This window comes from Canis aureus, chromosome 7 (genome assembly GCF_053574225.1).
Source record: "Canis aureus isolate CA01 chromosome 7, VMU_Caureus_v.1.0, whole genome shotgun sequence".
NCBI lineage: Eukaryota > Metazoa > Chordata > Mammalia > Carnivora > Canidae > Canis > Canis aureus.
The window spans coordinates 24319337-24334853 of record NC_135617.1 but is presented as its reverse complement, the minus strand read 5'-3'; the positions used below and the strand labels follow the sequence as shown (position 1 = coordinate 24334853).

Here is a 15517-nt window from a genome sequence, read left to right as displayed (position 1 = left end):
AAATTTCATAAAACATAATTTTTTAAATGTTTATGTTTTATGCAACAAACCACTCAAGATCACCAATAACCTCCACAATGCTAAATCCAATGCTCAGTTCTCAAACAACTGGTCACTTTTAAATTCAAGATCATTTTTTAATTCAATTTAATTTTTAATTCCTGAATCACTTTTTCACTTGGCTTTCAGGATACTACATATTCTTGGTTTTCCTCCTATCTCTCTGGCCTCTACTTCTCAATCTCCTTTACTGGCTCCTCCTTACCTCCCTGACCCCTCAATGTTTTGTCCCAGGGCCCTGTCCTTGGACCTCCTTTCTATCAACATTCACTTACCTGGTGTCTCATCTGATCTCACAGCTTTAAAAGCCATCAATGTGCTGCTGACTCAAAATGTGTATCTCCAGTCCAAACCTCTCCCTGAACTCTAGGCTCGGATATCAAACTGCTTACCTGACTTCATCTCTACTTGATGTCTAACAGATGTCTCAGACTTGATCTCCAAACCTGAGCTCTCGCTATGTAAGGTCTAAAAGATGCTCCTCTCGTGGTCTTCCCCATCTCAGCATATGTAACACTAGTTTTTTCAGTAGTCTCAGGCCAAACCTTTGGCATTATCCTTGACTCCTCTCTTTTTCTCATACTCCAAGCTTAATCCATCAACAAATCCCTTGGCTCTATCTTCAAAATATATCTAGAATCTGAGCACTTATCACCTCTACCATCAACTCATTTAACTTATTACAACAAATATTTAATGAGTACTTACAACATACCAAGCACTGTTCTAGGTACATGAAACATGTCAGTGAAAAGAAAAAAACAGGTAAAAATCTCTGCCTTCATAGAGTTTACACTCTATTGGGGAAAAATAAACCATAAATAAGAAACAAAATAAGTAAATAATACATGTTAGAAGATTAATCCCACTAGGCCCTCTCTCTCTCCTTCATTGTTGTCTCAGAGGTCCAATCTTCTTTCATCAACTCCTCCAGTCTTCACTTTCCTTATCCAATGTCAGAGTCCACAGCTGATCATCATAGTCAGTCCCCTCTAAATACCCTTAACTTCCTTGATCCTCCATATCACTCAGCCACATTTACCTGAGAAAAACCAAGACCTCCATAAACTCAACCACCTGCCTTCTTTGGGCCTATACCTATGCAGCTCAGGGCTCCCAGAGAAAACCTCACCATATAGCAGATGGCTGACACTATAAACTGTGTCTAAATCATCTCCTTAGCCCTAAAGACTAGCACAAAGTTGACTCTCAAATATTTGCTAGGTAAAATGACTCCAAAGTCACCATCTCTATCACAAAACTGTTTCATATTACATTCCTAAAGTTAGTTCCAAGTAAGTTCTTCACACATAGAAAGCACAAGATAATTTTTTGTTGAATGATCTACCTTTGAGAAACAAGAATTTTGCTTTCCTCAAAGTGTTTACCTGAAATCTATCACTCATAGTTGAAAAAAAGAATTTTTCAGAAATAAAGCTTGGCCCTATTTCAAAGAGCCCTCTCCCACTGGAAGTCTGGTTTAATCAGATGTAATTTCATAGTGGAACAGATTAAATATAATTAGTACCATCTTCCTTCTGATTCAGGAAAATTATGAACATCTAGTACTATTGAAATGTATCCCAATGTTTACAGTGAGAAAATGTAAGCAGCCATAACACATTTTCCTAAATATGCCACATACCAAGGAAATTATACAATAGCATGAATTACTTTTAAAATCAGGAAAAAAAAGAGAAAGAAATAGCTAGAAAATGGAATGTGAAATATTCCTTATTTTTCACTAAAGCTTTCAAGAATATAGCTAGTATCTCTTGCTTTACCCACTATAAAACATTGCTAACCCTGCATTTCTAAAATACACAATGTGGCATGAACATTTGTACGTTGTGTTCATTTTACTTTCTAATAAGCATTAGAAGCTGAAGCTGTATTGATTACTAGTAAAGATCTAGTATGACTGCCAGAAGGCCTGGAGTTCTGTCCAGAGATCACAATTAATCTGATAGGTGAGCTTAGTATCTCACTGGAACACAACAATTAAGAGTCTAATTTTTGGAGGCCAAAATATTCTAATACAATAATAAGTAAAAGCTTTATTCCCAGGCCCTTCATTCCCAGCAAAAGGGAGAAAAAAAAGGCACACAAGTCTATTTCTCAGAGAAACATAAAGCTGCCTGAAGTTAGCACCTTACCTGCTGCTATCTACCCCAAGTCAGTGCTACATTTGTTCCATTTATCTAACAGTAAATCAGTATTCTGAACTTTGTCACTGCCAGCCTGCAGATTACATTACAATTCTGATTTTTTAACCATTTTTCTAACTCCAAACAAACAAAAAAAAAAAAAAATCACTTCAACAAGAACTTCTTTATGATCTTGTTTTTCTCACAAATCAGTGTAGTGGATAACCCTAATGGAAGAATCCAGGGAGCATGCTCCGAGCTAGAAAGGAACCAGACATCTAAGTTTAGAGGTTCCTTCATAACTCCACAAAGAAAACCACACGTAAAAAAGAATGGATTCACTATAAAGTTAGGGATGTAAGGAGAAAAAGTCAAAACAGCTAGGGAGTAAGACCTACAAAAAAAAATTTATAGAACTGTGATGAATTTATTTGAATAAGTGTGATGATTATCAAGTACAACTCTTTATTACAAGTGAATATGCATATAAAAACAGAGCAGGGGCACTTAGGTGGCTCAGTCGGTTAAGCAGCCAACTCTTGATTTCAGCTCAGGTCATAATCTCAGGGTGGTGAGATCAAGCCCCGCATCAGGCTCCACACTCAGCAGGGAGTCAGAACCTGCTTGAGATTCTCTCCTCTCCTTCTGCCCTTCCCCCTGCTTGTGTGTGAGTGTGTGTGCGCACACATGGGTGCTCTCTCTCTGAATAAATAAATCTTTTTTAAAAAATGGTTAGAGCATGGGATCCCTGGGTGGCGCAGCGGTTTGGCGCCTGCCTTTGGCCCAGGGCGCGATCCTGGAGACCCGGGATCGAATCCCACATTGGGCTCCCGGTGCATGGAGCCTGCTTCTCCCTCGGCCTGTGTCTCTGCCTCTCTCTCTCTCTCTCTCTCTGTGACTATCATAAATAAATAAAAATTGAAAAAAAATTTTTTAAAAAAAATGGTTAGAGCATAAAGAAAAACATTTCCTCACCCTAAGATTTGCTTAGGTTATCTTTCAGCATTACTTTTATCCATCATTTATATGGCTCTATTGACTGGAGATTTTATATAAAATGTGAAGAAAAGCTGACAACGTAGGAGAATCAGAAAACCTGAATTTTTTTTTTTTTTTTTTTTTTTTTTTTTTTTTTTTTTTTGCTAGTGAAAGTGTTTTATTTTTTTTTTTTTTTTTTTTTTAATTTTTTTATTTATTTATGATAGTCACAGAGAGAGAGAGAGAGGCAGAGACATAGGCAGAGGGAGAAGCAGGCTCCATGCACCTGGAGCCCGATGTGGGATTCGATCCCAGGTCTCCAGGATCGCGCCCTGGGCCAAAGGCAGGCGCCAAACCGCTGCGCCACCCAGGGATCCCAGAAAACCTGAATTTAAAAAGGTCTATAGAATCTCCCCTTTCAAAAATTTCAAATAACTAGTCAGACATACTACAGATATGTACCTAACAAGTAATCATAGTTCACTACAAAGTTCTCTCTTTTAATTCTGGTTGCAAAATACCTTCTAGAATAAGCAGCAAGTTATAGTTAAAGTTTAAATCTTTCACTCTTTAGAAAGACACTGTAAAGCAAATGAAAAGGTGGGCACCTGGGTGGCTCAGTTGGTTAAATGTCTGCCTTCAGCTCAGGTCATGATCCCAGGGTCCTGGGATCCAGTCCCATATCAAGCTCCCTGCTCATTGGGGAGTCCTCTTCTCCCTCTCCCTCTACCCCTCCCCACTGCCCATGCCCGTTCGCTCTCTCTCCCTCAAATAAATAAACGCCTTAAAAAAGAAAAGAAAATGAACAGGCACAGGCAAGCTACAGATGGGAGAAAAAAATGTTTAAGCATATATCCAACAAAGAATTTGTATTTACAATACATAAAGAACTCATCAATAAGATAAAAGCCCAATTAAAAAAATTTTTAAAAATCAGTACATGATTTGGACATTTCACAGAAGATATGTGACTTGCCAAGAAGCTCAACATCAAACTACAATATTACTAAATACCTATTACAGTAGGTAAAATTAAAAAGACTGATCATACCAAGTGATGGGGAGGATATGAAGCACATAGAACTCTCATACATTAATGGTGGGAATGTAAAATGTTAGGACTTTGAATAAAATTAAAAAAATTTTAAAAAAAAAAAAAAAAAAAAGGGGATCCCTGGGTGGCGCAGCGGTTTGGCGCCTGCCTTTGGCCCAGGGCGCGATCCTGGAGACCCGGGATCGAATCCCACGTCGGGCTCCCGGTGCATGGAGCCTGCTTCTCCCTCTGCCTGTGTCTCTGCGCCACTCTCTCTCTCTCTCACTGTGTGCCTATCATAAAATAAAATTAAAAAAATTTTAAAAAAAAAAAAAAAAAAAAAAAAAAAGGACTTTGATAAATAGTTGGCATTTTTTAAAAGGTTAAACATTCACCTACCATATGATCCATGCATCTCCTAGAGATTTGCATAAGAGAAATGAAAGTGTATGTCCATATATACAACTGTACAGGAATGTTCATAGCGAGTTAGTTTGTAACAGTCAAAATCTGGGAACAACCCAAATGACTATTAACAAGTGAATGGATAAACAAACACGGTGCCGCCCTAACAATGGACTACTACTCAGCAATAAAAAGAGATGAACATACGTACATACAAGAACTCAATAAGTCTCAAAATAATAATGCTGAGCAAAAGAATAGAGATCTCCCTTTCAAACAAATGTATATAAACAATTTATTGTAAAAGTCATAGAAAATACAAACTAATCTATAATGACAGGAGGTTGCCTGAGGAGAAAAGGATTACAAGGGGCAGGGGAAACTTTGAGAGGTGATGGCTATGTTCACTATTTTGATTGTGGTATGGTTTCAGGGGCGTTTCATTGGAAGTGTGTCTGTGTACATGGTCAATAATCAAACTGCACTTTAAAGTTTGCTGTTCGTCAAACTCAATAAGGATGCAAAAATTCAAAATAAAAATCATTTTTAAAAAACAAACTCCAGGGATCCCAGGGTGGCTCAGCGGTTTGGCGCCTGCCTTCGGCCCAGGGTGTGATCCTGGAGTCCCGGGATCGAGTCCCACTTCGGATTCCCTGCATGGATCCCTGTGCCTGTGTGTCTGCGTCTGTCTGTCTGTCTGTCTCTCTCTCTCTCTCTCTCTGTGACTCTCATGAATAAATAAAATCTTTAAAAAAAAATACTTCCCCTTGGGCTCAGAGATAGAAGTCTCCTTTAAAAAATAAATAAAAATAAAAAACAAACTCCAGTCTCAGTGTCGATCCATTTCACCACTGGGAAACTTTCCTCTCCTCTTGAGCCCTCCATCTCAAGACTGACATTTGTCCCTTCCCCTTCCGAGAGCCCTGGAAGGTTCACAAACTTCTGACTAAGCCTCAACGTAATGCCCACAGTGTTCTTGGGTCCTCAGCTTATGCCACACAAACCTGCTGCCTGCTCTCCCGTTCGCGATACTCAGCCGTCCCGGACAGTGACACGTGCCCCCACCCACCGACCCACCCCCTCCAGTCATTTTCCCAGACACTCAACCCCGAAGCTTCATCGGACCGAGCTCACCTCGGTCCTGAAATACCACTAACAAGCACAGAACCCTTCAGAGGCCTCCCCCCGCCCCCCGGGCCCGCCGGTATGCAGGGACCCGAACACCCCACACCCCTCCGTCCGAGTTACCTGCCACCGGCTGACCGCGCCGCGGACAGTTCAGCCACCGCGGGGGGATCTTGTTATGAGCCATGTCTCGGGGCCGCGCAAAGCCGCCGCCTCCACCAACGCTCGCCGCGCCAACGACGCCGCCTCCGCGCGGTCGGCTCCGCACGGGGGTCCGAGGCTTCCGAATCCCAGCAGGGGTCGGGATCCCAGCAGCTCCTACCCGGGAAACGTCAGAGGCGGCGCGCCACTTTCATTCAGGCTCAACTCCGCCGCTCCGAGCGAGCCCACAATGCACTGCTACTTCCGCCCCCCAGAGGCCCCGCCCCCTTCTTCCGAGGTCAGAGGGAAAGACGGAAAAGCCCGTTAGAGGGATGGGAAGGAGTTAAAGCCTCGGCGAGTGGGCGGGGCCCGTCATCCGTAGCCCCGCCCCCCGCCGAGCAGGCCGCGCGCTCTTAGGACAGCTTTGCGCAAGCGCGGGTGGTCCTGCGCGGGTTCCCGCTGAAGGACACGTATCTTCTCTTCGCACCTGGGCCGCTAATCGTCATCTCGGGAGACGTAGAGAAGCCGAGACTCTGTCCACGCGCAGAGTGATCCGCAGCCTCCACAAAAGCATCTGTTTTAGTGATGCAAGGGTCCTTCCCACCACTGTTAGGTCCTGATCGCTCTTTTTCCTGGCAGGCTTGGCGTCCCAGCAGGGCCTGGGTTTGATCTGGAATTTGGGAAGTGCTCCCTGACGTGGATCAGGGAACCTGCTTTCCAGAAATTCTAAGGGCGAGAAATTGGAATGCCAGAAATGAAGACTTTCTCTTTGGGTTGGGGCGCGGGGCGGGGCGGGGCGGGGGGGCGTGGAGCAAGTACTAATAAGGACCCAAGAAGTATCTGAAATTAATCCCAGAGCGTTCTTCCAGACTTTTGTTTGTACATTTCTGGAGCAAAGTTTCAGAGTGTTTGGGAGTTTCAGGGGGTCCCTGTCTCAAAGTTACTAACGTGAATAGCTTGGCAAAAGGCAGGAATTGCCCTGTGGAGTACCACTACCTGGCGGCGTCCTTTGCCTTCCCAAACAAATGGTCTTTCCCTTCGAGTTGGGAGCATTTTGTAAACTCCATCCCGTAATAAGACTGTTATTACCAGTATGAAACATAAAGCTGGATAAGGGAAAGTTGATTGTAATGTAACAGTTTGGTCTTAAACACCAGTGCTATATTTGAACTGCAAGATGGTGCAGTTGGTGGGTGGTGTAAATTTTAAAGGGTAGGTGTGAAACTTGCAGGGCAGCTCAGCCCCTGAATGCCTGGACCCTCTCAGTAAGACGCAGAATTCTCCCATAAATAGAGAGGCCCAATGGCTCTCTGCCTTGAGAGAGCCTGAGTTAGGTCACACTCCCAGGCTGCCCTTGCTGTCACATCTTGAGACCTTTATGTGAATGTGTGTGAATGTGTCACACCTCTCCCCACAGGATAAGATAAGATTCCCTTTCCTTACAGACTAACGGTGTACCTAGATAATTCTCTTCTCTGCTGGCAAAGTGAATGCATCTCAGAGTGGTGAAGTGTTTGATCCCCCAAATCTCTAAAGATGGAAAAGGTGAGCCTAATCCTGTGATAATGTCTCACTTTCTCTTTCTGGGGGTGACTCCCATTGGAGACTGTCCCCCTCAGACACATTGTGTCCACCCAGAGAGCTCAGGCCTAGGCACAAGGAGAGATTCCCAGAGCCTTCATACCAGTGATGAGCAGCTGTAATTGGTTGTGAGGCCTCAGTTTTACGTGTGTGCCTCATTTTTACGTCACTATCTAGTCATGCCCTCTCCATCCTTAGTGCCCATAGATCGAAAGGACCTTGTGGCTTCCCTCACCCCACAAAGGAGAGTAGAGTAGGAAGGTGGCATCCACGTGACTGGGCAGTTTCTCCCTACCAGGAATCTTTCTCCTACTCCCACATCTCTGCTTTTCTGCAAGAGGAAAAATAGATGCCCACAGAGGAACCAACATGACACCTCCCTGGTTTCTTAAAACCCCTAACCCACCCTCACAAATATGTCTTAACCTACTCTTTATTGATCTTCATGGGTGAATTCTTCCCTCAAACATCCATTTTGCCAATAAGGAAACATGTAACGGTAAATGAAAATAAGACTGAATTTTCCCTGTTGACAAAAAGCAAAGAGACTCCCCCCACCCCCGCCGTTTCCTAGAACATTCTCTGGAGAAAGCTTGTATTTGTAAATCCTGCCTCTTCACTTTGATGTGTGTATAAATCTTTTCAGCAGCTCAGTGGACCTCTTGCCTGTCTTACCACACAGGAATGTTTTTCTTAGGGCCTGGGAGCCATCTCTGCAAACAAGAAGGGAGATGGCCCCCCTACCTACCTGTCACCACGGGAATTTAGCCCAAAGTGACTTGAGCTGTAACTGCAAGAGTTAAGAAACCCATAGAGTTAAGAAAAGTTTGTTGTTCTTTCAAACAATGGCAAATAACTGACAAAAGTGGCCATGCCAATTACCAAATGAATTTAGGATGAACTACGAAAGAATGAATAACAAATGGTACTGCCAAATCCTCTTTAGATGACTACGGGTTATCATTTATCTTGGGAACATATAATCTATGCAGTATATGTGCTTGGCTGTAGGAAAGGGTGAGATTTTTTTTCTCTTTTTGCAGTCTCATTAAAGGATTACCTGTGAAACTAATTGCAATCTGATTTCATGTGCATCCAATAACAAAAGTGTGTTCTTTCTTTTCTGCATTTGTGGGGAGGATTCTCCAGGTTGACAAGAGATTTTATTCCTAATTTTTTCACCAGAAAGTATTTATGCCCCACTATTAAAGACTATTCCAGAAATCCCCCTCTGTTGCCCCCTTAAGCCTTGCCATGGAGTTGAGTCTCCTGCTCCCCGCATCTCCATCAATGGCTCATGAAGAGCCAAATCTGTTCATTCTGACAGCCAGAACACCAGCATGTATGGAAGGATGCTCCTACCTGGCTTCCCAGAGGTTGGCAAAATGTCAGCAAGTGCTATTCGCTTTTTTGATCAATTCCCATCTTCCCTAGCTGACAAGCGCTATGATGCCACCTGTGACTGGCTCCCTTTCTCATTCTGGTGACCCACTGCCTCGGCCTGCTGCTTGGGCTTTACCAGCTATAGTACATAGAAGAAGGTCAGAAAGAGATCACCTTAGGTTAACCTTGAGCAAAGGAGAAACATGTGTCACATCTCACAGAGAGGTTTAGGTTCTAAATTCAAGATATGGGGCAAAAGAAGACAAACTCCAAACTGTCCTCCACTGCTGTTTCTTCATTTGAACTCCAAATGAAGTCACTGACTAGCATTTAGGGTCACATACAAGCAATCTTTGAACAACAGACACACTTTTCACAGCCAGATTCTCCAGTCTGAACTTCGCATCTTCCTCAAGGGCATAGGTTCAAGAAGCAGAACAACAATAGCCTCTCTCTCTCTTTCTTGCATGCCTACATGGGTACAGGTAAGTTCGTATGAGTCAAATGTAGGTATGATGTGACTTCTTTGTAGTCCAATTCATACCCACCAATAGCTACTCTAATGTAAACCAAAAGAGGACTCTGAAGCTTCTTATTCACACAAGCTCTATCTGAGGCCTAAAACGGTGTTTGTAATTTTATATTTTTAATATTTTTTTAAGATTTTTATTTTTAAGTAATCTCTACACCCAATGTAGGGCTTGAACTCACGATCCCAAGATCAAGAGTTGCATGCTCTTCCAACTGAGCCAGCCAGGTGCCCCTATATTTTTAATCTTAAAGAGGACCCATACAAGTTATATAAGTTCAGGCCTGTTACTTGTTTAATTGTGGGCAAAGAGACATGTTGAAATCCAAACCCTTTTAGTACCTCAGAATTCAACCTTATTTGGAAATAGGATCTTTACAGAGGTAATCAAGTTAAAATTCGGTCATTGGGGTGGTCCCTAATTCAGTATGACTCGTGTCGTATGATAAGGGGAAATTTGGACATAAAGACAGGATTGCACAGAAGAAAGATGTCGTAAAGACACAGCGAGAAGACAGCTATGTGACTAGAGAGATGGGTCTATAAGTCAAGGAATACTAAGGATTGCCAGCAGATACCAGACGCTAGAAGAAGCAAGGAAAATTCTCCTCTGTGGTTGTCAGATAAGACACGACCCTGACTACAGCTTGATTTTGGACTTCCAGCCTCCAATGTGAGACAATACATTTGTTTTTTTAAGCCTCTCATTTTGAGGTACTTTTTTTATAACAGCTCTAAGAAACTAATATAAGGACCCCTAAAAACCTGGATCTACCTCTGCTCTAACCCATGCTTTCTGGATCTAAAGCTCTTGGAGCCAGCACCCTCCGGAACAAAGTCCCTAAAGGTATAAATGCAGACAAATTTTCCCAAGCCCTTTTATTTTTTTTTCAAATTTTTATTTAAATTCTAGTTAGTTAACATACAGTGTAATATTGATTTCAGGAGTAGAGTTCACTGGTTTATCACCTACCTACGATACCCAGTGCTCATCCTAATAAATCCCCTCCTTAATACCCATCACCCATCCAGCCCATCCCCCATCCACCTCCCTCCATCAGTTTATTCTCTAAAGAGTCTCTTATGGTTTGTTTCCCCTCTCTTTTTTCCCCCTTTCCCATATGTTCATGTGTTTTATTTCTTAAATTCTACCTATGGGTGAAATAATATGGTATTTGTCTTTCTCTGACTGACTTATTTTGCTTAGCATAATATACATCCCAAGGCCTTTTAAAGGGAAATTTAAGGGGCAGCCCGGGTGGCTCAGCGATTTAGTGCTGCCTTCAGCCCAGGGTGTGATTCTGGAGACCCAGGTTCGAGTCCCACATCAGGCTCCCTGTATGGAGCCTGCTTCTCCCTCTGCCTGTGTCTTTGCCTTTCTCTCTCTGTCTCTCATGAATAAATGAATAAAAATCTTAAATAAATAAATAAATAAATAAATGGAAATTTACCTGGGACATTCTCAGGGTTTCAGTGCCCAAGAGTCTGTTCTAAAGAACTCCTATATTCAGCTGAGTGAAGTAAGTCAGTCGGAGAAGGACAAACATTATATGTTCCCATTCATTTGGGGAATATAAATAATAGTGAAAGGGAATATAAGGGAAGGGAGAAGAAATGTGTGGGAAATATCAGAAAGGGAGACAGAACGTAAAGACTGCTAACTCTGGGAAACGAACTAGGGGTGGTAGAAGGGGAGGAGGGCGGGGGGTGGGAGTGAATGGGTGACGGGCACTGGGTGTTATTCTGTATGTTAGTAAATTGAACACCAATAAGAATGGATAAAGAAGCTGTAATATATATACACAATGGGATATTATCCAACCATTAAAAAGACTGATATTTTACCATTAAAAAAAAAAAGGAACTCCTATATTCAGCCATTAGTACTACATCACCGTTTACTTTAAGAGCACTTAGATCCTCAAAGGCCGAGTTAGATATTTCTTCAGGTGGCAAGCATTAATTCAAGTATCTGCCATAGTCCTCACTGCCCAAGGGTTTACTGTTCCTTTTTTTAATTTTTTTTTATTTATTTATGATAGTCACACACAGAGAGAGAGAGAGAGAGGCAGAGACATAGGCAGAGGGAGAAGCAGGCTCCATGCACTGGGAGCCCGACGTGGGATTCGATCCCGGGTCTCCAGGATCGCGCCCTGGGCCAAAGGCAGGGGCCAAACCGCTGCACCACCCAATGATCCCTTTTTTTTTTTAATTTTTTTTTAATTTATTTATGATAGGGGTTTACTGTTCCTGTTGCTGAGGTGAACCACATCTGCAGAAAATGCCCTTAGACCCAAAGGTTCATCTTCCATCAGAGGAAGGCCTCCTCCACTGACAAAAGGCCACAGACTGGGCTTAAAACAACGGAAAAGTATTCTCTCACATTTCTGGAGGCTAGAAGTTCAAAATCAAACATAACAGAGCCACGCTTTTTCCAAAGCCTCCAAAAGATTCTCCTTGCTTCTTCCAGCCACTGGTAGTCCCAGTCATTCCTTGGTCCCAGCCTCTGCCTGTATCTTCACATGGTCCACATCCCCCCATGTCTGTATCTTCGTATGACATTCTCCTGTCTCTATGTGGCTATGTCCTACTTTCCCTCTTCATATGACCCCAGTCATATTGTATTAGGGCTTACCCTATTCTAGTATAACCTCCTTTAAGCCTGATTCTGTCTGCAAAGACCCTATTTCCAGATAAGGTCATGTTCACAAGTACCAGACTTTAGAAGTTCAACGTATCTTTTGAGACTGTTCAACCCCTAACATCCACCCTGACTTCTGTCTGGAAGCGTGTCCAGGCTTGCAGAAACAAGCTTTTCTGAGCCCAGGAATTTGGCTGCCATATGTTACAGGGGCCAAGAGCAGGCCACTCCAACATGGGCCACTTTGGCATGAAATTATTCTGAGCTGAAGGCAATTGAGACCCTGCAGACTCTGGAGAAGCGTTTGTCTCTCCCTTAACTGCATGGAAGAACCTAAACTGGGGGGCGGGGGAGTTCCCAGAGCAGGGCAAACATCTAATTGCCTATCATCTGCTCTTCTTCTTATCACCCAAGGAATTGAATTCCTTTCCTCTGAAGTCCCAGGTCCCTACCCCTTTCTCCTTAGTTCAGGATGACATATAGACCCCATTTTGCCTGACAGTCTTTGGAGTTTCCATGTCCCTGTAGATTCCCCACATGTACGCTATTAAATTTTATTTTCTCATTTATCTGTCTCGTGTCAATTTGATTCTTAGTCCAGCTAGAAGGACCTTGAAGGGGACAGGAGTTCTTGCTCCCTAACAATGTCTTCCTCTCTCAGAGGATCATGCAGTTTTTTTTTTTAGAAAGTCAGAAACTGAGACAGAGGCCTTAAAAATCACCCTCATGTCCCTCCCTTGTTTTGTATACTGCTAGTAACTGCAGAAAATGAAATATATGAGCAAACCCAAAACTACCCTCTCTTCCAGCTTTCTACCAACAGCACGGAGCCTGCTTGAAGAGTTTCAGGTCTTTAGTGGCATGCTTTCACACCTGTTCTTCTCGGAGGCTCCAGCTAGTCTTGAAACTTCTAAATGTCCAAATTCATGGCTGCACCTTGTTAAAAGATAATCTGAGACATATTAAAAATGTTAAAAGTTTATTTGAGGAAAAACTGTTTTGAATTGGGGCTTACCAAACTGGAAACGGTTTGGAGCACTATGGAGACAAGAGCCAAGGGAAAGACTTTTTCTACAGAGCAGTATAGAAGCAAAGAAAATAAATTATTTGACTGGCTGTAGTTTAAAGCCTAGTTGGCTGTGATTAGTGGTCCTTAGCATTTTGATTTCATGACCCGGAGGCATTTACAGGCTTAGATTTTGGTTTGCTCATGTAGTCCACCATGGGATTAGAGCCACCTCAGTCTAACGGCCTCCTTGTTTAATTCACATAACATCAATTCCCCAACAAGGACTTAACAGGAAATAACTCCAGTTCCGGGGGAACAAATATATGCCCAACACTAAACAGGCTCCTACATAGATCTGATTCCCTGGCCACAGACCAGGATATTACATCTTTATCTCCTCTAGATCAACTTAATCTTATTCTGAATTCCTTCCTGCTAAATAGGTAGTGTAGGGGTGGAAAAATAATGTTTCCTCTACTCTTCTGAGTTTTGGGACACTATCTCCCATAATAAGAGATTAACAAAAGGGGAAATTGATTAACATGCGTGCCTCAGGTGTAGATGGGGGACACTCAGGGAAACCGAGGGTAACTCCTCCCCCCAGAAATCCCAAGCCACCACCTTAAATACCATCTTCAGGTAAAGACAAAAGAAAGATGTTGGGGGTTGGATGATGTGCAGTTATGCGGGGGGACCATGGAAAGCAGAGTAAAAGGTAAGCTTTGTTATGCAGATTTAAATGGCTGTCTTCTCTGTTAATGTCTCTTGTGATTTTAGACTTATCTTTCTCTTCCTGATACCAAGAAGGAGTCTGCTTTTCAATGGGGATTTCCTTTCCTCTATGAGTGGTAAATTTCCCTTGCAGAACGGTAACTTCTACTCTGTTTTCAGAATTTCTCCTGTGTCTGCAGTTTCTCAAAAATAACCTGTTCAAAATAATCCTCTGACAAAGAGCTACTCTTCAGTAGGAGATTTTAGCTCTGTCATTCTTGGGGCTTCCCCCACTGCTATACCTAGAATTGTGTCTTGGTTCCAGGAGCTCAGACAACACATCTCCAGGCCAGGATGGCCTTTTGTCACAGACCACCTGACATAGCTTCTTCAGCTCTCTACTGATCATTGGCCACACTGTAGGGAAAGGGCTTTGCTTTTGTGTGGCTGGAAACCCTATTGCTCAGACCTTTTCTCTCTGGGTCCACCTATAGCCATTTTTCTCCCAGGTACTACAAGGGAGCAAAATCTAGAGTCTGAAGGAATACCCAATACCTTCCTTCACTAAGCATACAGTCCAGTCCCACAGGAAGGTTTAAATAAGCACATATGGCTGGATAATGTTTTGAGGAATTAAATGTTTAGGGTTTGATGACAGAATGGACATATCTCATGAGGGAAGCATCAAAGATGACTCCAGTCTTCCTGTTTTAATTACAAAGGTCTCCAACTTTCTGACAAGCTCCAAGAATCCTAAGCCTATTATTTCAAATAAAGAGCATTACAAGTGTGTATATTGGATCATTTCTTCTGAATGATGAGAAGTTGGATATATTTGAATTATAAACATGAACTACAATTCCCAAGGATTTCTCTACACCTCAAAATTGAGCTGCATCCTGGCCACTAGATGGAGCCAAAAACTAAGTAATCCAGCCTTCTATTTGTTCTGTTGACCCAGAAAGTAGGTCAGTGAGTCAGGTTCTTCAATTACGTATGTGTGGGCCTGTTCCAAGGGCTGAATTTGGCCTTGGTTCACCAAATTCATAATAACAGAGGTCAGTCTAACCTACAAGATGATTAAATAACAGTGACTAGGACAGTGTCTCTGTTGTGCAGTTTATATAACTTCCTTCAACGGAAAATACAAGAGATTAAGAGGAAAAATAAGAAAATGCTTTCTAAACATTACTGCCAAGTCATGATGGTTTTCAGAGATACAAATAGCTATCTGCTTCTGCGTGCCATAAAAAACTTACCCCTGCTTTAAATTATGCTGAACATTGTCTGTGTTTGCATTTGAGAATAATAAAATAAAACTGTGAATTGTGCTTTACCTGGCACAAAGTGTTCAGAGGTTTTCCAATTTGAGTTCATCCTCACCTTTCTGGAAGTAGACATTGCTATCATCTCCATTTTATAGATGAGGGAACAGACTCAGGGAAGTTCAATAACTTGCCCAAAGCCTCACAGCCAACAAGTCCAGAAACCAGGCTATGAGGTGATGTGCGTGCGATGCTGGAACCTGCCAGCAGTCAGGAAATCTTCATTTTTCATCCAAGCTCTACCTTGAGGAGGGGAAATCACCCTTCAAGACCTGATTTTTTGTTTTTCCATTTGAAAAATGATTAAGTGGTCCTTAAGGCAGAGTGCCTTACATTTAAATGCATCCAATCCCTGGGATCTTGTTAAATGCAGATTCTAATTCACTAGGTCTGCGGTAGGGCTGAGATTCTGCATTTCTAACATGCTCCCTGCTCCCCAGTTGATGCTC

At 42.5% G+C, this 15517-nt stretch overlaps 1 protein-coding gene across 4 annotated transcripts in view; it reads right to left on the bottom strand.

Annotated features, from left to right (window-relative positions):
• RNGTT (RNA guanylyltransferase and 5'-phosphatase) overlaps positions 1-15517 on the bottom strand; it is a 369143-nt gene that overhangs the window by 332083 nt on the left and 21543 nt on the right. Inside the window, exon 1 of one of the 4 annotated variants that reach the window (XM_077903108.1) lies at positions 5872-6159. The exons of 1 other annotated variant lie outside the window; for it this stretch is intronic. In XM_077903108.1, the coding sequence (XP_077759234.1) occupies positions 5872-5935 (64 nt within the window). In that variant the 5' untranslated portion in view covers positions 5936-6159. Of the gene's footprint in view, positions 1-5871; positions 6160-15517 lie in introns of those variants that run through there. 2 more of the 4 variants (XM_077903110.1, XM_077903106.1) reach the window with 2 other exon arrangements.